At 42.2% G+C, this 24039-nt stretch overlaps 2 protein-coding genes across 4 annotated transcripts; one reads left to right on the plus strand and one right to left on the minus strand.

Annotated features, from left to right (window-relative positions):
- Positions 1–68: 68 nt before the first annotated feature.
- Positions 69–14890, minus strand: rassf1 (Ras association domain family member 1). 2 transcript variants are annotated; one of them, XM_064965693.1, is made up of 7 exons: positions 14725–14890; positions 12629–13224; positions 10468–10601; positions 3052–3156; positions 2542–2830; positions 1296–1411; positions 69–1125 (listed from the first exon to the last, which is right to left on the minus strand). In XM_064965693.1, exons 2-7 carry the CDS (start codon positions 12999–13001, stop codon positions 976–978), a joined length of 1167 nt encoding a protein of 388 aa, XP_064821765.1. In that variant the 5' UTR covers positions 13002–13224; positions 14725–14890; the 3' UTR covers positions 69–975. The 2 variants fall into 2 exon arrangements, with proteins under 2 accessions (XP_064821765.1, XP_064821766.1); XM_064965694.1 differs by lacking the exons at positions 10468–10601; positions 12629–13224; positions 14725–14890 and adding an exon at positions 9136–9590.
- A 6803-nt stretch (positions 14891–21693) lies between these two features.
- Positions 21694–24028, plus strand: LOC135539666 (transmembrane reductase CYB561D2). 2 transcript variants are annotated; one of them, XM_064965700.1, is made up of 4 exons: positions 21694–21821; positions 22036–22289; positions 22423–22460; positions 22631–24028. In XM_064965700.1, exons 2-4 carry the CDS (start codon positions 22163–22165, stop codon positions 23132–23134), a joined length of 669 nt encoding a protein of 222 aa, XP_064821772.1. In that variant the 5' UTR covers positions 21694–21821; positions 22036–22162; the 3' UTR covers positions 23135–24028. The 2 variants fall into 2 exon arrangements, with proteins under 2 accessions (XP_064821772.1, XP_064821771.1); XM_064965699.1 differs by having other exon boundaries at positions 22051–22289.
- The last annotated feature ends 11 nt before the right edge of the window (positions 24029–24039 follow it).

The following is a 24039-nucleotide window of genomic DNA, read 5'->3' on the forward strand; positions in this document are numbered from 1 at the left end:
AGTGGGCGATGTGAGACATGACAACAACACTGATAACAAAATAAAGATTCAATGACATGTAGTTCATGTGTTATATTTTTATTAGAAGTGGAAGTATGAACACATTACAACATAGATTATGTTCCCTAGATATTTCATTCCCATAGTAAAACATGCATTACAGGCTAATTAAAAGTTCACAGGATTTCTCTGAGTAATTAGGGCAGATGGCTTCCCAGAAAAAGCTGGGCCATGTTCAGTAGGAAGAAAACGTTTTTGAAACGGGGTGAGACCTAAACTGTCCCAATAAGAACACAGAATTTTGTTTTTAATTGCAAAACATTTTGCTGCAGTATGCCCTATTGAACACAACCCTGGTCTGCAACAGATTGACATGTCAGACACATTCAAGGATCCTGTTATTAATGAGAAAGGGGAAATATGAGAGTAACAACAGCTCAATACAGTTACATCTTTATTTACCCAATCCTCCCCACAACAACTGAGCAGCAACATACAATGTTCCCAGTGAAAAACTCCAGTTCTCCAGTTAAGCAGTGTCCAGACCAGGATATCTCCTAGGTGTCCAGTCAATGACAGTATCGTCTGTCCTCATTCCTCAGATAACTTCCTCCTGTCCTTCACAGTAATGCCCAATCCAGGCCACACAACACGTAGCACTAGCCTACTGGTTTGCACTGAATACCTCTACTCTCTCTCCTAACTTGCACTGCTATTACCTTGTCTGTCTCAAAGACGTGTTCATGATTGATCTCTGACTTCCGGTGTCGCCCCCTACCTAACCCCCTATTGGCCCTAGTTGCCCTTCACAGCTGCAGGGGTTGCTGTGCTGTGCTCTATCTGCTACAGCAGGGTCAGCACTAAAGACATTTGAACTTTGAACTCAAGAGTGGCATTGTGTGCCATGCTCCTGGTGGCCGCTGGTCAACAGTGTGTATGCCTCTCTACCATGATGTCACCCATCATGACATCACATCAGCCGGGGGTGGTGATGCTGGCCATAGCCTCCTTCATCCTATCCCTGGCCAGAGCGTAGCGCTTGACTATCTGCCGGACGTGCTCCTCTTCCTCACGCTGAAGGATCCGCAGGAAATTACGCAGCTCGGGAAAGCTGAATGCATCCCACTGTGGGAGAGAGACAGAGCAACTCAAATAGTAAAGTTACATAATCACTGTCAACACTTTTCAATGCACATCATTTCAGTATTGAGCATACAAGAGCCTTAATGTGTGTATGTGTTTGTGTGTGTGTGTGCACGTGCATGTGTGCGTGTGTTTTAGAGGTGTGTACTCACATTGACCTCCCCCGTCTCATTCTCTTTCAACACAAGACTGAGGATTTTCTCATTGGGTCCGGCACACAGACGCAGGTGGAGCGGCCTCTCGTCATCAGAGAGCTTACGAAGGTATACTAGAAAAGTAAAAGAAAGAAAGAGACAAAGGAGAGAGAGAGAGAAAGAGAGATGGGAGGAGAGAGAGAGATGGGAGGGGAGAGAGAGAGATGGGAGGGGAGGGGAGGGGAGAGAGAGAGATGGGAGGGGAGGGGAGAGGAGAGAAAAATATGGGAGGGGAGAGAGAGAGATGGGAGGGGAGGGTAGAGAGAGATTGGAGGGGAGGGTAGAGAGAGATTGTAGGGGAGAGAGAGTGATGGGAGGGGAGAGAGAGTGATGGGAGGGGAGAGAGAGTGATGGGAGGGGAGAGAGAGTGATGGGAGGGGAGAGAGAGGGAGTGGAGGGGAGACAGAGGGGAGAGATAGTGATGGGAGGGGAGACAGAGGGAGGGGAGAGAGAAAGATGGGAGGGGAGGGGAGGGTAGAGAGAGATGGGAGGGGAGAGAGAGTGATGGGAGGGGAGAGAGTGTGATGGGAGGGGAGAGAGAGGGAGGGGAGGGGAGACAGAGGGAGGGGAGAGAGAGTGATGGGAGGGGAGAGAGAGTGATGGGAGGGGAGAGAGAGGGAGGGGAGGGGAGACAGAGGGAGGGGAGAGATAGTGATGGGAGGGGAGACAGAGGGAGGGGGAGGGAGACAGAGGGAGGGGAGAGATAGTGATGGGAGGGGAGACAGAGGGAGGGAGAGAGAAAGATGGGAGGGGAGGGGAGGGTAGAGAGAGATGGGAGGGGAGGGTAGAGAGAGATGGGAGGGGAGACAGATTGGATGGGAGCGAGAGTGATGGGAAGGGAAAGGGAGGGGAGAGAGAGATAGGAGGGGAGAAAGATGGGAGGGGAGAGATAGGGATGGGAGGGGAGAGAGAGTGATGGGAGGGGGGACAGAGGGAGGGGAGAGAGAGATAGGAGGGGAGAAAGATGGGAGGGAAGAGATAGGGATGGGAGGGGAGAGAGATGGGAGGGGAGGGGAGTGAGAGAGATGGGAGGGGAGGAGAGAGATGGGAGGGGAGGGGAGAGAGAGATAGGAGGGGAGGCAAGATGGCAAGGGAGAGAGTGACACTGACACTTTATAACATTGTGTTTGGTATCATATTAAGTGGAATGATTTGAGCATGTTCATGACAGTGCATTTAGGTTACATTGCTTGCGGACACTCACTCTGGTTTTCACGTTCGCTGCGCTCAAACAGAGCAAACTTGGCAGGGTTGTCCACCACGGTGAACTTGTTGAGCAGGGCCTCTATGACCTCACGTGCCCGCGTCTGGGAGCTTATGTGCAGGTGTTTGGCCGTGTCTTTGGGGAGGTAGAAAGATGTCCGATGCTTAAGCCCCCCCTCCTGTTGTCCCTCTTCCTGTAGTGAAGACGCCTTCCGAGGGGGTGGGAGTGACACGGGCCGTGTCAGCTTAAAAAGGACCCTGATGAAGCCAGTGTATGATCCGTCTCGGTTCTAAAAGAGGGATACAGGAACATAGTGTCCTTAGACGGATTGTCAATGGACATGTCAATACAATGTGAACATAACGTGCCTCAGGAACTGAAATATTAACTTACAGATTACCACATACGTACACAGGAAACAGGACATTATTTACAGCAACTCATCTACAGAATGAGTTTAACTGGGGATTCGACACAGGTGTGTGTGTGCATGCAATTACAATCCCTTACCAGCACCATGTAGAGATTGCTGTTGATCTGAGCATTATATTCCTTCACCTTCTGCTGGATGTCACCGACAGACAGCACTTGTTTCCCCCAGTCAATAGGTTCAATCTTAAATAGAGGAGGAGGATGAGTATCATAACCAATCTCCCATGACCTACAGTCTAGAATCAAAATCCTAAACTCACTGACTATCCAACCACAAGATGTCAGCAGAGAGACTACTTGTTTTTTCGACCGCTGTATCACAAACCTGCTTCATCATCTCCCAAATAGTTTTTAACGAAACAAGTTATTGGTTTTGCCATGTGGTAAGTCAACGTGGACTATGTGCCTTCTGTGTACAGTAGCTAGTGCGTGGTACTGTTTTACAATAGTACAGTAGCCTTTGTCCTCTGGCATAACGTTTTCACATAACACAACCTCTCTTTCTGTACAGTAATCAGCAAAGTTCACTCCCTAGCCAGATACATCAAGCAGGAAGCTGTGTCCAGACTTGCTCTCTCAACCCCCCCTCCCTACCAAGCACAACTAGCAAGAACATCAGGAAACTCCGCCTTCCACAAGAACAGAGGAGAGGAAGTCAGTGAGGACACACACACACACACACAAAGGTTAAATATAGGCTTTGGTGGTATATATCTGCCAGTTCCAACGACCATATTAAGAATTTCCACAGAGTAGCACAATATCTCTTTGTACCAATGTTCCAGTGTGTCATGCAAAAACGAAATAATTCCCATCTGGAAAAACAGCCATTTACAAATGGGACAGTGTGAAGCTTTGTAAGGACACTATTTGCACAGTGGTGGGCCGTTAGGGCCAGCAAGGCCTTCTCTGCTTGCCTAAACATCATCAGAATATCTATATTTTTAAAATATATTTTCCCACAAATATGTATTAAATTATTCCCCAGAGTAATAGTTATACTCTTCATTTCATAGCTTTCCTCTTGGTTGCACTGCTTCCAGCCCCAGGTTGAGTTTTGGAGGGCTGTTCTTTATGTTAGATCTTTTATCCAATCATATTCAGCCATCATGTGTTGCCAGGGGTCTAAAATCTGCCCTCAGGCCTTCAGAATCAACACTGCGGGCGCTTGTAGCTTAAAGTGAATGGAAATGAAACTTTAGTGTCAACCAATCAGCTTTAGAGTTGGCTATTGTACGCCTGCTGGCTGGCTCCAGTGTTACACAGGAGCCAGGTAGCAGGCGTAGTGTGTGCTCGTCTTTTGATTGGATTACCAATATTGAGAGGCAGGTCCTATGGGCAGGTATATGCAGAACCTTAGAACTAGGAAACTGAATTTGATAAACAAATTAGTTTGCATACTACTAAGCTTTTTTTTCAACCCACAATGGCGGAAGGAGGAGAAGATATCGACTCGCAAAAGTATTCGCCCCCTTGAACTTTGCGACCTTTTGCCACATTTCAGGCTCCAAACATAAAGTTATAAAACTGTATTTTTTTGTGAAGAATCAACAACAAGTGGGACACAATCATGAAGTGGAACGACATTTATTGGATATTTCAAACTTTTTTAACAAATCAAAAACTGAAAAATTGGGCGTGCAAAATTATTCAGCCCCCTTCAGCTAATACTTTGTAGCGCCACCTTTTGCTGCGATTACAGCTGTAAGTCGCTTGGGGTATGTCTCTATCAGTTTTGCACATTGAGAGACTGAAATTTTTCCCATTCCTCCTTGCAAAACAGCTCGAGCTCAGTGAGGTTGGCTGGAGAGCATTTGTGAACAGCAGTTTTCAGTTCTTTCCACAGATTCTCGATTGGATTCAGGTCTGGACTTTGACTTGGCCATTCTAACACCTGGATATGTTTATTTTTGAACCATTCCATTGTAGATTTTGCTTTATGTTTTGGATCATTGTCTTGTTGGAAGACAAATCTCCGTCCCAGTCTCAGGTCTTTTGCAGACTCCATCAGGTTTTCTTCCAGAATGGTCCTGTATTTGGCTCCATCCATCTTCCCATCAATTTTAACCATCTTCCCTGTCCCTGCTGAAGAAAAGCAGGCCGAAACCATGATGCTGCCACCACCATGTTTGACAGTGGGGATGGTGTGTTCATTGTGATGAGCTGTGTTGCTTTTACGCTAAACATAACGTTTTGCATTGTTGCCAAAAAGTTCAATTTTGGTTTCATCTGACCAGAGCACCTTCTTCCACATGTTTGATGTGTCTCCCAGGTGGCTTGTGGCAAACTTTAAACAACACTTTTTATGGATATCTTTAAGAAATGTCTTTCTTCTTGCCACTCTTCCATAAAGGCCAGATTTGTGCAATATACGACTGATTGTTGTCCTATGGACAGAGTCTCCCACCTCAGCTGTAGATCTCTGCAGTTCATCCAGAGTGATCATGGGCCTCTTGGCTGCATCTCTGATCAGTCTTCTCCTTGTATGAGCTGAAAGTTTAGAGGGACGGCCAGGTCTTGGTAGATTTGCAGTGGTCTGATACTCCTTCCATTTCAATATTATCGCTTGCACAGTGCTCCTTGGGATGTTTAAAGCTTGGGAAATATTTTTGTATCCAAATCCGGCATTAAACTTCTTCACAACAGTATCTCGGACCTGCCTGGTGTGTTCCTTGTTCTTCATGATGCTCTCTGCGCTTTTAACGGACCTCTGAGACTATCACAGTGCAGGTGCATTTATACGGAGACTTGATTACACACAGGTGGATTGTATTTATCATCATTAGTCATTTAGGTCAACATTGGATCATTCAGAGATCCTCACTGAGCTTCTGGAGAGAGTTTGCTGCACTGAAAGCAAAGGGGCTGAATAATTTTGCACGCCCAATTTTTCAGTTTTTGATTTGTTAAAAAAGTTTGAAATATCCAATAAATGTCGTTCCACTTCATGATTGTGTTTCACTTGTTGTTGATTCTTCACAAAAAAATACAGTTTTATATCTTTATGTTTGAAGCCTGAAATGTGGCAAAAGGTCACAAAGTTCAAGGTGGCCGAATACTTTCGCAAGGCACTGTAATTATAACGCCATTCTCAAGACAAACTTTTCAAGAAAAGTTAGACATTGTGAGGAGAGGTCGCCCGACGCCGACACTACAAAGTCTGTCACAGGTGGGAAAGGGGTTTGTTCGCCACTTTCAAAGTTCCAACTACGAGCGCTATCAATGGCTCACAGGCTCTGGGAAGCACTGCAAACTGTACTGCTGGGAATGCCTATTATTTGCAAGTGATCGATTTGGTGTTTGGAGCCACACTGGCTTTGCAAACTTGAGTTGTCTAAGCGAGGCAGCAACGAGACACCAAAGTACGGCTGGGCACTTACAAGCAATTTTTTTGCTTTTGAAAACTTTTGGGGACACCCGAGTGGATCTACAGCTCAACGAACAAGCGCGCAGGGCAACGGAGCTGCACAATGAAAAGGTGAAGACAAAGCGAGCTGATGACATTGCCGCTCTTATTTTCCGTTTCTTGGAGGAAAATGAATGTAGTCTGGATAAAGTTGTGTCACAGTGTTTTGATGGCGCGGCAGTCATGGCATCTGGACTCAATGGGGTGCAGGCTAAAGTTAAGGAGAGGGCACCGATGGCCTTATTCATTCACTGTTATGCACATCGACTAAATTTAGTACTGACTCATGGAGCCTCAAAGCTTAAAGAATGCAAGGTCTTCTTTGCCAACCTCAATGGCCTTGCAGCATTTTTCTCACGATCCCCTAAGAGCACGCAACTGCTGGATGACATCTGCAAGCATCGTCTTCCTAAAGTTGCACCAACGAGGTGGCAATATACATCTAGATTGGTCAATGCAGTCTTTGAAAAGAGAGTTGCCCTAAAGGAGCTGTTTAACCACTTACTGGAACATCATGATGACCATGACGGGGATACTGTGCTTATGGCTGATGGATTTAATGCACGTTTGGATGATTTTGAGTTTTGTTTTTTTGCTTGAAACATTCAATGGGATTTTTAATTATTCGGATGTGCTTTTTGGAATTCTACAGAAACAAACTTTGGATGTACAATTCTGCCTGACAAGGGTGAACGAGTTTTGTGACACAATTGAGCGAGAGAGGCACAGGTTCAGTCAAATCTACGATGACACAGCGCGCATCTCAAGTTCACCCAGCGCACGCAGAGGCCCAGCACAAGGAGACCCTCGCACATACTACCAACAACTCCACAGCAATATTCTGGACAACATTCTTTGCCAGATACGAAACAGGTTTCAAGACCACGAAAAATGAATGTTTCTCTCCCTCCTGGACCCCCAGCACTTTCAGACCTACCGGTAAAAATTCCCGCAAACAGCCTTCTCCAGTTTAACAGAGAGTCACGGAACACTGTTCGACCTATCCAAGCTAAAAACAAAACAAAACAGAACTGACTGTAATGTATCCCATGACTGATTTTGAAGGGAAAAGTCCCTCTGATCTCCTTGATTTCCTGAAGCAGAAAAATCTGAATGAGGACATGGGGCAACTTTACACATTGGCATGTGTGACAGTGACCGTCCCTGTGTCCACAGCTTCTGTCGAGCGGGCATTCTCGGGCTTAAAGCGAATCAAAACGTATTCCAGAAATGCTACTAGACAGACTCGGCTTTCAGCATTAGCCTCCATGTCGATAGAAAAGGACTTATTGGTGTAACTAAAACGCACAGATAGACTGTACAACAGTCATTGAAGTCTTCTTGAGGAAAGAAAGGAGGAAGGATTTTGTGCTCAAATAATCAGTCTTTGGTGAGTAGGCATATAATGCATTTTATTTTTTATTAAATGTGTATGTATGTTTCGCCTTTTATTTCGTTAATATTAAATAGCCTATATATTAACAAAATAAAATGGAAAATAGCCTATGTTGCAAATTATTTGTTTTCTTTCTTTTATTTTCAGTGAATAGTTATGTATTTATCATCACGGTGAAACTGCTTTGGGTGCGACAATGCGCTGTTTAGTGAACACATTGCTTTTTTGTTTTTTTTTGGGGGGGGGGGGACTTAAAGCTCAAAGTTTGTGGACCAGAAAGGGATAGAAGAAGAATATTAATATAACTATGTTGCACTCGACTATGTTCTTGCCTATTAGTTGAACTGTACTGTATTGTACTCTTCCCCTGCAATTCTCGGAATAAAAATGTCAATTTCAAGGTGACGCAACGCAATAGTGTCTAGAGCCAAGAGGTGGATTAATTCGGGTGGGACTGTGTAGGACTTCACTGAAGGCCCAGGCCCCAGAACCACGGCACGCTACTGTATTTGCACATACATGCATATTACCTGACAAAACTTTGCAGAGTAACAGAGTTTCTGTGTATGTGTTACTTTCTTGTATCAAATGACAATAGCTTGACAACATATGTAATAGCCTAGTAGATAGCCATAGGGTACATTTGAGACTGTTGTAGACTAGTGGCCATGACATTATGCAAATGAGCTGAAAACTGTACCGTTTGAAACTATTGTAGCTTATTTATTTAAGTGGTAGCCTATTACTCAGCGCGGAATGAATATGAATATGTTACATGTACATATTACCTCAATTACCTCAACTACCTCATACCTCTGCACGACTCAGTACCGGTAGTCCTTGCATATAGCCTCTTTATTGTTATTTTATTACTATTTCCTTTTTTCTTCTTACTTTCTCCTTCTTCTTAACTTTTTAACAGCATTTTTGGGAAATGGCTCATAAGTAAGCATTTAACGGTATAGTCTAGACCTGTTGTATTCGGCGCATGTGATAAATCCAATTTGATTTGATAAACGAATGTATTATTCAAATATTTGAAGAGGACAAAACCTATGGGACAGAAGCCTCATCTCCCATCTCCCTATGATTCATTAACGTATGTTAAAGTCACTGTATTACACAAATGAGTCTAGCAATGTACATGTCGAAAATCCTATTAGGCCAGCTCCACTCAGAACTAAAGAAACGACATTACTTTGACAACAGACTACGAAGACTATCAACAACGACATTGCACAAACGTTTAGGTTACATAGTCATTAGAAAATAAAGGCACATCTGATTTGGGGGATAGTATGTTATCAACTTGATAGACCAGACTTATCTGAGGTTTTTTTAATTGCCGCGGACGCCTCACCTTTTTCCGCTTGACTTTGATAAAGAAGGATGTGCGCGCTGTGAAAAACTGCTCCAGCTCCGAGTCCGAGTCATCCTGGCTACAGTATCCGCTGCTGGTCGTGCTGCCCCAAGTCATCTCAAATGCTAGGGTCTTTTCCATTGCCTCTTTTAACGCCATATCGCTATATTACAATATTAACATATTTGTGGATCCCTCGCCAATTGTCATCAGTGCTCACAATCATAGCCTAGCTAATTAATGAATTAATCATATCCACCCGAGAAAAACTTTGAACTGGAAAATTGAACCAAACGCTCATCACTACACGTTCTAATATTCTACCATTCCCACTACTACTCTACTCTACTCGTTCCGTTATGTCAGTCCTTCACGTGATTTCAAATTGATGGGGAGTAAGTACTATGTGGTTCTTGAGTCCCACCCAATGCTCCTTCTGTGAAATTAACAGACTGAATTAGCGTCTGGACCCTCCCCCTATTGCCACCATACGCGCAAGCCCCTCCTTGTTTCCCGTGAAAAATGTAGCAAGTGGGAAGTCCAGCTGTGACAGCAATTGGTCATATGGCCATTGTCCAGACCAGACCACACCACAAAAACAACAATAGTCAAACTACAAGAAACACATTGGACTGTTCTGGCTCTTGTGCTGTCAAGAAGAGACTAGCCTATACATAAGCCTAGAAAAATATGTAGCAGAACAGACATGTTGAATAATATATTAAAATGTGTTGACTTTATTATTTGATGCTCTATGCATGTCAGGATAGTTTTTTTTCTGTGGTTCAAAAGCTGAACAGCTGTTTTATTGTGATGTTGCTACGCAACATCCTCCTCTTCACCCCTCTCCTAAATTGCTTGATGAGTCTCTGGCTGTCCTGGCAGGCGGTCTCAGGAGGTAGGCAATAAAATCTCTTTCTCCGTGAGCACATGGCACTAAAAAGCAGTAGGCCTAGACAAACCCCCACTCCCGCACACACACACACACACACACACACACACACGCACACACGCACACACACACACACACACACACACACACACACACACACACACACACACACACACACACACACACACACACACACACACACACACACACACAAATCACAGGAACGTGTTCTGTTGGATTAGTACAGACATTGGACCTTGGTTTATCTCTACAGCACACAAACACTACATATTGTACCCTCTTTAACCCCTTCTACTAACCACACACTATATATTATGTTCTGCATGAATTCCCTCTCCTTTGTTGAAATAACATTGACAATGGAAAGGCAACTGACAAACAATAGAGACACCCTGCAACACCTTGTATCTCTCACTCACCACATCCACGTTAGTGTCTGTCTCTACGGTGTCTTCAGAAACATCTGTTTGGTCGGTAGTGAGGAGTCTACTATCGGTGCTGCAATCCAACTGGATAAACGGTCGACACTGGAAGTGACAGGTGTAACTGCAGTCTTTGGGGAGAAAGAGAGACGGAGAAGAGAGAGAGAGAGAGAGAGAGAGAGAGAGAGAGAGAGAGAGAGAGAGAGAGAGTGATATGGCGGACTAGAGGATGGTTGATTGCTTCAACCATTATCATTCACACATTTTGGATCAACCATTTTGCCTCAAATCGGTTTATTCTGCCAATCGTCATTCATCTTGTGGATGGAAACTAAGGTGTTAAGTTAACTGAATTCACCCTCCCAGCCTTCTCATGATCGTGTGGCATTGGGGTCAGCAGCAGCACAGTAAATATAGGTCGTCACTGCCCCCTGCTGTTGATTCTGTCCACCACATCAACCGTGAATGAGGAGTCTCTTCAGCATGTATCGATGTTCTCGGGTCAGTGTTCAAGGGTAGTAAACTACATGAAGTTCAACTAGTTATTTAATTACATTTTGCAGTCGTTTGGTCGTAGTTAAACTAAAATTAAATCTAGGTAGTGTTTTCAGTAGTTAGCTACTTTTTTGCCATGTAGCGGTGTAGCTACTTACTGGAACTACAAACAACTTTAACATTTTTTAAAAATAAAATATTGTTGAAGTAGGTAATAATTTCCTTTTTTTTGGGCATCAGACGTGCCTGTTTCCCACTTGAAACATAACTGTTGTGTTTAACAGGTTAAATGGCACATTCTGTGTGAAGTGAAGTGTTTGTAGTCTATCAAATTTCAGATTTACATGTCATAATTTTTCATGAAGTAGTTTGGATGTGGTAAGCTACTTTTTCAAAGTAACTTTAGTTAAGTAAACTCTATTTCTCTAAAGGGTAGATTTAGTGTATCTTAACTTCTTCCATTGTGAAGTAATTGGTAGCTTGTAAAACTCTCCTTTCTAGGGGGATTCTGAGTGGCGCAACAGTCTAAGGCACTGCATCTCAGTGTTAGAGGCAACACTACAGACCCTGGTTCAATTCCAGGCTGTATCACAACCAGCTGTGATTGGTAATCCCGTGGCCCAGCGTCATCCCAGTTAGCGGTAGGCCGTCTTTGTAAATAAGAATTTGTTCTTAAATGTTTTAACTAGTTTAAAAAAGGTTAAATAAAATAAAAACTATTTTTCAGAGTAGCTACCCAACACTTTGTAGGGTGAAGTTACCTGTAGACACTGATCTGGGGTCAATTTTGAATTCGGGGACCGAAAGATGATTCTAGATCTCTACGAAGGGAAACTTCAGCCCGAAGCCCATTAGTAGCACTGGGAAGCAAGACTAATGAATGAGCGACTTTGACTATACAGTTTACTGTACTCAGCCCCATAGTACCTACACATATGTATCACATATACATTTGAATGCTGCTGTAGATTCAGAAATGCATGCAGTCCAACGACTCTTTGAGAATAAACTTTTTCCCATGCTCACGTGGTCCCTAACGCAACCCCCCCCCCACCCCCCCACAAAAAATCACATAATTAAATTAACTTTTGGATTACCAAAACGTAATCTGATTACTTTCTGGTACTTTTTGGGGGATTGCTTTCCCCTTAAGAGGCATTAGAAGGAGACAAAAAGTATCTGACTTGTGGTCAGACCTGCTCAGGTGGAACAAGTTTAAACTCGCAACTTTTTAAAATGCTGATTGAATGTCATTGAGAAAACAGGTGTCATGACATATTTTTTCACAAACATCCTTTGTGTATTTAAAAGTCATCTAAGGAGTCATCATCTAGTTTTCCCAAAAAATTTGTAATCTGATTACAATATTTTTTGCTGGTAATCAGATTACATGTAACTGATTACATGCCATTTACTCAGGCAAACAGCCGGGCAACGGCTTGTGGCGGCTCACTTCCCATGGTTAGCATGGACTACACCCCACTCAGTCTCGCTGGCATTAATCCATCCACTGGCTGTCACAGCATCCTTATTTAGAGCTTTGATCATGTCAGATGAGGTGATGTCTATAGTAATCAGTTACTCCCAAACCTTGAAAACACAGACAGTGATCATACACGCGCACACATACAAACACACACACACACATAGGGTTGGTACTCACTAGCACAGCTCAGGCTCTGTTTGTAAAGGCCCCAGATGAATTCACCACACAAATCGCACCAGCTGATCTGGGTATAACTGCAGGGCTGGAAGTCATGTCCCTTTCCAACCTGACCTGTGAACCACGAGGGCCCCTCAACACTCACACTGTCCCCCACCAGCCGGACCACGTGGCTGGGCCTCTCCGGAGCCCTCATCTGCCTGGGGGTCAGGGGCGCTGCTGGGGGCAGAGAGGCTGGTGGGTCTGGTGCCAGCTCAATGCGATCATTCAGGCTGAGGTCTTTCAGCTCAATCAGCTCACACTTGGACATGCCATTTACCCAGGCAAACAGCCGGGCAACGGCTTGTGGCGGCTCACTTCCCATGGTTAGCATGGACTACACCCCACTCAGTCTCGCTGGCATTAATCCATCCACTGGCCGTCGCAGCATCTGTATTTAGAGCTTTGATCATGTCAGATGAGGTGATGTCTATAGTGCAGAGAAAGTGTTGACTGAGGCTAACTGGGTTTAGTCCATCTCCGGTGTGATGTGTAATGTGCCAGAACAGGTGTCCATGGAGTCCTCTTCAGGCTCTGTCATAGACCAAGCCGGTTATCTAAATCAGAGGGAATTAAAAAAAAAGTAATCATACAGGAGTTCTATAATAACCACTTAGACTTCATCACATCTCAGCATTATTCTGACTGCAGTCTATACCAGCTGTTACGGTCATTCCCTTCACCATGCCATCACAGGCCTCATTTGTATCCACCTAAACTAGAGAAACATTTCAATTTTGTTTAACAGTTCAATAGGCAACAAAAATTGTTGGTAGAATATAGCTGGCTCTGACAACCACATATATATATCCTACAAATGAAAAAAAACAGGAGATTAATATTTCTTGGCCAAAGCTAGAATTAATAAGATTATGTCAAATGTGGGACAAGATGACTAGTTTAATCCTGCATGAGAGCGCAGCGCAGAGCATAGCCTTTGACACGACAGAAATATGACAACATTACAGGCCACCTGTGTTCCTGTGAATGTTGGGAAAGAAGCACTCAGCAGGGATTGAAAAACAATACTTGACTATAGACTGCAGACAAAAAAGCCACTATTCTACTAGGGAATGCATACAATTGAGAGGGTGAATTACAATAGCCTATCCATTGCTATCCCAAGCATGTGCAGCGTGCTCATTTAGGCCAGCGGTTCCCAACCAGGGGTACTAGGACCCCTGGGTTTTCTATGGCCTATCCCTATGGGATACCTGCGAACACCCATGGAACCACAGCCCTACTGGTAAAATGCACATGAGGGGGTACTTCAGGTAGGGGTACTCCGGTGCAGAGGAAAATTGAGTTGGAAAACACTGATTTAGGCTATAGGTATAGAATGAAGGGGGATTCCTTCCCTTTAAATTGAAATAGATATATCTCAGATAAAAGAGGAGCCCTGACAGAGGATACCCTAAATCCACTGGTGCCCTAGCTGTGACCAGGGCAAACATACCTATCTATTTATTTTAATTTTTAGGAATGCAGTTAATTTCAATATGTTTTCTCCCAACTCAAGCTGTCGTTGAAACTTTTCGTTCCCCCTTCAATTCACCCCTTTTGTGTCTCTTATAGACTAATTCAGTGATACGAATGAGAACAAGAGCTGCACGGATTTACACCTGGCCAACTGGGTCACCACTACGTGCAGCGCAGCGCAACAACTATCCACATTGGTTACAAATTAGTTACACAGACTCGACCATGTTTGCAGCTTTTATAATAATGACTAGACTAAAATATAGCCTCTGTGTATTGATGTTAAATTGTAATTTACCATCGGAGTTGTTATTGAGGTCATCACATCGAAGATTATTAGGTGGCCTACAGTTTCTATGAACTTAATTTAATTAAAACTATCCTATACATCCCAGAACAGCACTTTTATCGATGACCATGTTAATAACGACCAGTTAACTACCAGTTTCAATCCGACGTCTGAGCTCTCCGAGGGACCGGGTTTACTGACACAGGTTTACTGACACCGCGCGCGACCCAACATGATGCACCACAAACAGCACATTTGTAAAAATGTATTTTCTACCCAACTAACTCACCTCTCTTCGTGTCCACCTCCTCATTGTTGGTTAGGCATTAATCGTGGGTAGCCTACATTTTGACTGGGGTCCAAGGTTGAGGTCCATCAATTCGTTTTTTTTCTCCCCACAAAACTGCCTGACAGTCGCTCTCTTCGATGTTTGCGCATGCACTCTGTAGCGGTCAGATTACTGTTGCCTAATCCGGTATTTAACTGTCGTGTTTCATGTCGCTCCTCAATCTTCATGCCGAGGTTTACCCGGATAGGCTGTTCTCCATCAAACAAAGCAAAATGTTTCTATATGTAGTATTTATATAGACTAAATTCCTAGAAATTATGTTAGTGCTCACATGAAACAAATTGTAAATGCATGCCAGTGGGGAGCTGTCCATTGCTGAAGTTGCTGAAATCGATCCGCAAGGTGTGGGAGAAAGTGAGATCTAACAGTCCACTTTATAAAATGTGATATTAACTAGGCCTCCTATGTAATTTTGCATTCTACAATATTTAAAAGATCTGATATTCCAATACATTTTGTCACCCTAACCCCCCGAAATGTAGCCTGGCCCTAGTCAAATTGGCTGTTTTACGGATTAAATATTCAATGTTTTGGAAATCACCCGAAGAGAAGCCTCGGGTTAGAAATATGGAGCTCTGTTCTCCAAAACCACACAGTGAAGATGAAAGCAGCGATCTTAGTCTACATTGTATGAATATTAAAGTGTAATGTGTTTTTAGTATAGCATTTGCAGACAATATTGAACAAGATTAACAAGATTTGGGCGGCAGGGTAGCCTAGTGGTTAGAGTGTTGGACTAGTAACCGGAAGGTTGCAAGTTCAAACCCCCGAGCTGACAAGATACAAATCTGTCGTTCTGCCACTGAACAGGCAGTTAACCCACTGTTCGTTCATAGGCCGTCATTGAAAATAAGAATATGTTCTTAACTGACTTGCCTAGTTAAATAAATAAAGATGGAGTAATGAACAGCAGGTGAATAAGATAACTGCTCTGCACAGTAGGCCTATAACTATCATGCCCCTCCTTTTTATGATGAACCCAGTGTGAGTTTATGTTGTCCTTTATCTTCTTCCTTGCTCAGAGAGGAAACGCATCAAGGGGAAGGGAGGGAGGATCTCTGAGAGGCCCACAGTAGATAACAAACACTGGGCAGAGAGAGTGAGAGAGAGTCTGGCACTGGGCCATTGGTTACAAGAATGGAAGGAATCCACTCCTTCTTTCCCATTGGAAAAATATGTTAATTGGTTTTGAATGGCTGATTTGCTATGGTTGCTGCCTGCTGGAGTCCGAAATTAATCCACTAATTTCAAAGCATCACTCTGAGCAGGCTCTTCTCTGACCAGTAATCCAACATTAGTGAACTGAATGCAAAACTAATTTGACAAGAAATATGTTGCATTATTAACACTGGCCCAGTTGGAAGTCCTGAACCGAAACCATTTCATAAATTATAAAATAGTTTATTCCTACATTTGATGGGTTGTATTGTATAAACATACTTTTGTCTCATTCTTGAGAGGGAAAATAGAAGGCAAGAGGAAGTAAAATACACCTTTATCATGATGTCAAACATTTTGTATCCTTCCTGCCCATTTGTACACAGTTGAAATAGAAACCAAGAGACAAGTACTGTATAATTAAACAGAGAGAGAGAGAGAGCAAGAGAGAAAGAGAGAAAGAGAGTGAGATGGAGAACATACTATGACCACATGTGAGTGAAGAGACAATTTAGTCCAGCAGATAAGAACCAAATATACCCAAAATTGTTCCATTTTATGATACAAGTATCAAACCATTTTATATAATGGCTGCAATTTGGATTTTCTGTTAGAATAAAATAGGGTAAAATCATTTATTACTTTTGATGTTATCTACCCACTAAATAAACCCCACAGATAATATAGATAATCATTTTGATCATAAAATAGTCTTAAGACCCAGTGGTGTAATGTACTTAAGTAAAAATACCTTCAAGTTAAAAGTTTTGGGTATCTGTACTTTACTTTACTATTCATATTTTTTACAACTTGTATTTTTACTCCACTACATTCCTAAAGAAGATAATGTACTTTTTACTCCATACATTTTCTGTGACCCCCAAAAGTACTCATTACATTTTGAATGCTTAGCAGGACAGGAAAATTATCCAATTCACTCACTTATCAAGAGAACATCCTTGTCATCCCTACTGCCTCTGATCTGGCACACTCACTTAACACAAATGCTTCATTTGTAAATGATGTCTGAATGTTGCAGTGTGCCCCTGGCTATATGTCATTTTTTTAAACAAGAAAATCATGCTGTCTGGATTGCCTAATCTAAGGAATTTGAAATTATTTGTACTTTTACTTTTTGATACTTTAGTATATTTTATCAATTACATTTACTTTTGATACTCAAGTATATTTTTAACCAAATACCTTTAGACTCTTACTCAAGTCGTATTTTACTGGGTGAGTTTCACTTTTTCTTGAGTCATTTTCTATTAAGTTATCTTTACCTTTACTCAAGCTATGTATATGTCACGTGTTACAACTTCACAGGAGAGGCATTTGAACGTAAAACATTATTTTTTTAAAATCAAAATGTGTTTTTTGACAGAAATGTCTTCTGGAATATATGAACTTTCATGTGCCTTAATAACAAACTTGTATGCCATCTGTAAATACAAATAAAATGTTTTAATTATGAACCTAGTTGGTTTAACAACTGAACAACTGAACAACTGAAAAAGTCAGGAACTTGGGTGGGCAGGAACTTGGATGGGCTGAACATACCGAGAGATGCGTTCAGATTGGTCTGCCATGTATCATGCTTCTTTCTGTCTATAACATGAGCTGCTCAGTATGTGTAGATGATCCTTGCTACCGCGGCTTTTTTGAAAGATATAACGTTAGCAATGGAGAACTGCAAAAGTGTTGCTGCTGCGCTCAACAACATTGCTGCCCTAAATTTAGCAGGCACTATTGACAAAGATCTGTAGGAAAAAGTTGTGATAGAATACTTCCTGCACACTGCCAGTATGAACCGGAGAGACTTGACACAATGGGCCAAACAAGCGTTCATCCATGCATACGGGTAAGAGTCTGCAGTGGAAAAGGTGGAAAGCTTCAAGGTCCTTGGCGTACACATCACTGACAAACTGAAATTGTCCACCCACACAGACAGTGTAGTGAAGAAGGCGCAACAGCGCCTCTTCAATCTCAGGAGGCTGAAGAAATTTGGATTGGCACCTAAAACCCTCACAAACCTTTACAAATGCACAATTTAAAGCATCCTGTCGGGATGTATCACCTCCTGATACGGCAATTCCACCACCAACAACCGCAGGGCTTCCCAGAGAGTGATGCGGACTGCCCAATGCATCACTGGGGGGCATACTACCTGCCCTCCAGGACACCTACAGCACCCGATGTCACAGGAAGGCTAAAAAGATCATCAAGGACAACAACCACCCAAGCCACTGTCTGTTCACCCCGCTATCATCCAGAAGGCGAGGTCAGTACAGGTGCATCAAAGCTGGGACCGAGAGACTGAAAAACAGCTTCTGTCTCAATGCCATCAGACTATTAACTAGCCATCACAAGCACCTTAGAGACTGCTGCTCTATATACATAGACTTGAAATCACTGGCCACTTTAATAATGTGTAATGCAGACGCTGGGAGTCAGGAAGCAAGTACAAGGGGTGAATTTAATAATACAAAAAAACATGGAACAATACAAAACAAGAGTAGCGTCTGGACATAACTAATACTGCCTGCTGAAAGAGCCAAAGGGAGTGACAGATATAGGGGAGATAATCATAGAAATGATGGAGTCCAGGAAGTCTCAGGAGGCGCAAGTGTGTGTAACGATGGTGGTAGGTGTGTGTAATAATAAGTAAACTGGCAACAATGAGCGCCAGAGTGGGGGAGCGGGAATAGATATGACATAATGGAACACTAGTCACTTTAATAATGTTGACATATTTTGCACTACTCATCTCATATGTATATACTGTATTCTATTCTACTGTATTTTAGTGTATGCCACACGAACATTGGTCATCCAAATATTTATATATTCTTAATTCCATTCCTTTACTTTATAATCGTGTGTATTGTGTGCATTGTTGTGAAATTGTTAGATTTTACTGCATTGTTGGAGCTAGAAACACAAGCATTTCACTACACCCGCAATAACATCTGCTAAACATGTGTATGTGACCAATAATACTTGATTTGATTTGGTCTAGCTACATTTTCAGATATTATACTTTACGTTTCTAATTTTGTCAGAAACTCGTTTTCATTGCAAGTTAAAGCGTATTGTTAGCTAGCTAGCAAACATGAGCTTCCTGGCTCTCTAGCTAGCGTTACGTGTTTGATATGTGTAGTAATATTATTTGAATCTCAGAAACCCATGTGCATTGCTAGTTATAGCCTAATGTTTGCTAGCTAGCTAACATTAAATGTAGTTGGTTAACTTTATTAACCGGCAGACTCATAATACAGCATTTCATGCATGGTGGCTAACTATGACAATATGTTTGTACTGTAGGGGTTGGGATTATGGTTAAATGTTTAGCTAGCTATCTAGCTACATATCTAAACAAAATACTTCACTTCGCCAGATCATTACATGACCCATCAAGTTAGCCAGGTGTGTCTGGATAAGCATCATCTAATATTTTATTTATTTATACAATATTTTTATCTGGATACTTTCTATTTGCAAATATGCAAGTAACCATTTCACTGTACTGTTTACACCTTCTGTATCCTGTGCATGTGACAAATCACCTTGAATGGGTGTTGACAAAGAAGAGCTCTCCAGTAGGTGTACCAAAACATTCAAGGTACATTTTCTCAAAAGTGGGGTTACAAGTTAATTAACTTTCAAAACAGAATTACTTTCCCTTTGTACCTCAACTACATTGTATGATATGCCGTTTTGTAGCTCTGAGTCTGAACAACAACAAAAAAACACAATTTAGAATGTTGCTACAAAAGACCGAATTGAGGTGGTGGGTTACATATTGGATTTGATTTACTTGGCTATATATCCATATATAATAGGCACATACAGCCCAATGATGGCTTAAAATGTTTGAGGGGGTCTAAAAAAACACAATGAAATGGACAAAAAAACAAACATGTATCCTTTAAACTTTTAGTAGACAAGTGGTGCAAACGCATGCCAAATTACAGTGTTTCCTTTTGTAAATGTTTTTATTGTTAGTTCCAATAGTTTACGTGTAAACACTCTAAAAAGGTATATGGGTGTTCCCCTTAGTCTACTGACTGCAACGATATATAATGTGACAATCACTCAGTTTCATGAGCATATGCATTTCAACTCTCTTGAGTTATGTAAGTAAATACTCTTTTAGCGGATTTCAGAGCATACGGTATTAACAAGCTACCTATAGCCTACCTATATTGTTTCCATCTGTGGACATTTATTCTATGGTGGCATCATGAGAAAAACAAACGCAACCATTCAGTACTATCATCCATAAATGTCATAAGAAATTACGTGGTGGTTTTGGTCTTACAGTAATGTTATAGTATGCTATTATGCTCAGGTTGTAATACATAATCATAATGAATCATTTACTAAGTGTCCTTGCGAGACATTGGTTCATCGTTCTGGTGTGCTCCGGCAGCATTATACCCATGATTATACATCGTTTTCCAAAATGACCCCCAACCAGCTCCATAGGGCCATATTGGACAGGATTCACATGGCCATATCTCCATAAATAATTGGTACATACAGCCCAATGATGAATTAAAATGTTTGAGGGGGTCTGGAGAACACAATAAAATCTATATTTGAAATATTTTGTAGAAAAGTGGTTAAAAAGGGCCACAACATTGTTTTCCAAAAATACTTTAGACATGCCCTAGTGTGTGAAATTTGGTGGCTCTATCACAAAGTCTCCAAAAAAGTAATGTAGCTGCTGGACTATGGTCAAAATGACCTCAATATGACCCCTATTAAGGTCTTAAGAGTACTTTATGATCAGAATTATTGTCTATATTATCTGTGGAGTTTATTTAGTGGGTAGATAACATGAAAGTAATTTTTATATTGTTTAGAATGATTTTACCCTATTTTCTTCTCACAGGAAATTTGGATGGCAGCTGTTTTATGAAAGTGGCCTCCCTGGTTGACTGACAGGCTTCCCAGACTGCCTCCAATCTTTAAAATGTTCCTTAAGTTATATAGTATTAGTGTACCAAGTTTGATACTTGTATCATAAAATGGAACAATTATTTCAGCTATCCACAGGACTAGTTGGTTGCAGTGAATCTGAGTGGACGATGGCCTTCATGCCCTAGTGAGAATGTGTCATTCTCGTGTCTAGCCGTGTTGCACAAGTCTCAGTCTTGTTTGGGAGGAATTGGAGCACAATGAGTAGTGAATGGAGGAGCACTGTGTCCATTGAGTGGTGCAGTTTGAAATGGGCGGTAGCCTATTCCAGGTGCCCATTTAACAGCAGTGAGCAGCACACATCACAATGCCACAATTGATGAGTTTACAGACTGCATTATTCAAGATTTAGCAAATTACTTCTGGACATTCTGTTGTATTCTTGATTCCTTGTTCATTCCCTAGGCCTACTGCTCGGTGCTTGCTCTACTGGCAAAATTCGACTTTCCCCAAAAAATTATGATTAGGAAAGGTTAATCGGTGCAGTGAAGAAAAGACAGCTGATGGTTTGTGCTCTATGATCATTCATTTATTGTTTAGCATTCCTTCTGAATATAACACAGTGTTGGTGCAACAGATGGAATCCAGCCTGTTCCACAATGGAAATTAAATAATTAACCCCTCTCTTTATGTAGTCTGGTCATGATAAGGAAGAATGTGCTCAGTGCATTCCAAAAGCGTTGAAATACTGGAACGCAACTGCTTTACTGAACTACAATTCCCGAAATGCACCTGAGAAAGTAGGAAGTGGATAGTGATTCATTTCCACGTCACACCGCAGCCCGAATTTCAACGTCAAGCGAACGCCGCATAGTCATGCTGATTGATAATAGAACATTGCGCGCAATTAAGGACAATTTTCATATTCTCTATGCAATTTAAATATTGACATTCCGGTAGGTATTAGTCTTATTTAGCAAAACGTGTGGTTATTGTGGTAGGCTACTCTTTGACGTGCTTATCCCACTCTCACTTGTCAATAACGGTTTGCAATAGCTTTCTCGTTAAGCATATTTTACTTTACTGAATCAATTTAGTGAGGAACTTAATGGTGTTATGCTTTGGTATTAACTTTCTCTATGGGTTTCGAGGAATCTACAAAAAAATCAGCTTTTCTGTTTTCAGGAAAAGGTATCAACTCCCCCTTGTGGGGTAAAAAGGTAGCTGTGGTTGCCCTGACGTTGGATACGCACAGTTCTACCTGTCTGTCTCTTGTACGAGGGAAAGGCCGGAAACCATGGCGGAAATCCCCGGATCAGAACCCCGAATTTACAGTTTTGGGAAAGTCGCATGTGGGATACTGACTCACGTGCTTTGTGTTGTCTTCACTGTGCTTATCACGGTATTGGCTAAGCCTGGAACAAGTGAGTAACTCAGCCTTGGCGCCAGCAACAGAGCACCCATCAATGCTGTTCCATATCTGCATATAACACATGGGATACTTTATATTGAGTTGATGAAACGAGACAATATTTTTTGGGTTGATCTGTTTTTCAGGTTTGTTCTCTTGGCACCCTTTCCTGATGACACTGGCGGTAAGGTGACACATCTCTGTGTGCATAATGTCTTCTGTGAATTCATCTCATTCAATTGTCTCAGAAGTGTTACAACAGTTCACGGTCATTCCATCTTTCCTCCACCACTCTCACTTTCTTTTCTTGCCGTTCTCTCCCCATCTCCTCTTGATCCCCCTCTTCCCTCTTAGTTCTCCCTCTTCATGACAGAGGCTGTGCTCCTCTTCTCTCCACATTGTTCTCCCATTCGGAAGCTTTCCCACAAGACCAAGGGGCGTGTCCACTGGATCCTGCAGTGCCTCTGTGCCAGCTGTGCCACCCTGGGCCTGGCATCCATCTTCTACAACAAGCACCTGAACGGCAAGCCCCACTTCGCCTCGTGGCACGGCCTGGTGGGCCTGGGGACATTGTGTGTTGTTGGGGTGCAGTCTCTGGCCGCTCTGCCCCTCCTCTACCACTCCCTGGCTAAGGGGTGGTCCCTGGCTAAGCTAAAGCGCTACCACGCAGCGTCTGGCCTAGTCACTTATCTTCTGGGAAGTGTCAGTCTGCTCCTGGGCATATGCTCAGTGTGGTTTACAGGCGCTGTGGGTGGATACACCTGGTACCTGGCAGCACTGTGCCCTGCCCTCAGCACCCTGGTCATCATGAGCCAGGTGTCCAATACCTACATGGCTAAGAAACGGCTGGTGTCCTAACCAGGCTGGCTGACCAAAACCAAGCTCACAAACATAAGCCATAAACTATTACTGTATTCAAATGAAGCTTTAATAAAAGCTTTACCGTAAGGCTATCTTTGGAAGACCAACCTGCATTCTGCCTAATGTCCAAAAGTACCAGTGCCTTATCTTGGTGAAATTATGATTTTGTTACATCTACTGCTGAACTACTTCTAATTTCAAAGTTTGGTCTTTGTATGTTAATTCTACCTTGAGCAAAACAAGTGCATGGAATCATCAACGAGCATAGCTTGGCTGTCTAAAAAAAAAAAAAAATGTGATAACAGGCCTCGGTCTTTTGGAGTATTTAGTAGTATATAGTAAAGTAGTATTTTGTATCCGAGAGCCAAGAAAGCCTGTTATGTGTCTAAGGAAGTACAAATATTGGTTGTTAACCAAAACAACTAGAGGCCACTGATGCTGCTTGATTTTATTTGCCTTTAGGCTTGAATGGACCAATGCACATTTTTTTGTGATTGGTTTGTTTTTATAAGGTGATACATTTGTGTATTAGTTTACACTAAGGTGTGAAATTCCAGCCAAATCCGTAAGATGTCATATTTACTGATGTGGTAGAATGACTGCAATGAAGTGTCAAAAAACAGTGTAGTGTTTGCTCTCCCATACATTCTGTAACTCCATTACCCTCAATTGTCTTACTAAAAGGACATACGCAGTTTCATCATAACCGCATCATATTCAAATCCATTATCCTCACATGGGTGTTTCATAGATTCCCGGCTGCAAGAGTGCAATTGAAGGTCGAGTTGTACATAATTCTTGGAATATACTGCAGATTATTACTGATTATTGTTAACATGTTTTGTCAAATTTATATTTTGATGCAATTTCAATTAAAAAAAATACATTTTGCATATTTGTAT

Source organism: Oncorhynchus masou, chromosome 5 (assembly GCF_036934945.1).
Source record: "Oncorhynchus masou masou isolate Uvic2021 chromosome 5, UVic_Omas_1.1, whole genome shotgun sequence".
Lineage (NCBI taxonomy): Eukaryota > Metazoa > Chordata > Actinopteri > Salmoniformes > Salmonidae > Oncorhynchus > Oncorhynchus masou.

Excerpts from the sequence above, each read along its gene's own strand:
- rassf1 (XM_064965693.1), bottom strand. The coding sequence starts at position 13,001 with ATGCTAACCATGGGAAGTGAGCCGCCACAAGCCGTTGCCCGGCTGTTT. Across the intron at positions 3,157-10,467 it reads CAGACACTAACGTGGATGTG|ATTGAACCTATTGACTGGGG; the intron begins GTGAGTGAGAGA and ends CCTCTATTTAAG. Across the intron at positions 1,412-2,541 it reads CAGCGAACGTGAAAACCAGA|TATACCTTCGTAAGCTCTCT; the intron begins GTGAGTGTCCGC and ends TTACTTTTCTAG.
- LOC135539666 (XM_064965700.1), top strand. The coding sequence starts at position 22,163 with ATGGCGGAAATCCCCGGATCAGAACCCCGAATTTACAGTTTTGGGAAA. Across the intron at positions 22,290-22,422 it reads ATTGGCTAAGCCTGGAACAA|GTTTGTTCTCTTGGCACCCT; the intron begins GTGAGTAACTCA and ends TCTGTTTTTCAG. Across the intron at positions 22,461-22,630 it reads CTTTCCTGATGACACTGGCG|TTCTCCCTCTTCATGACAGA; the intron begins GTAAGGTGACAC and ends CTTCCCTCTTAG.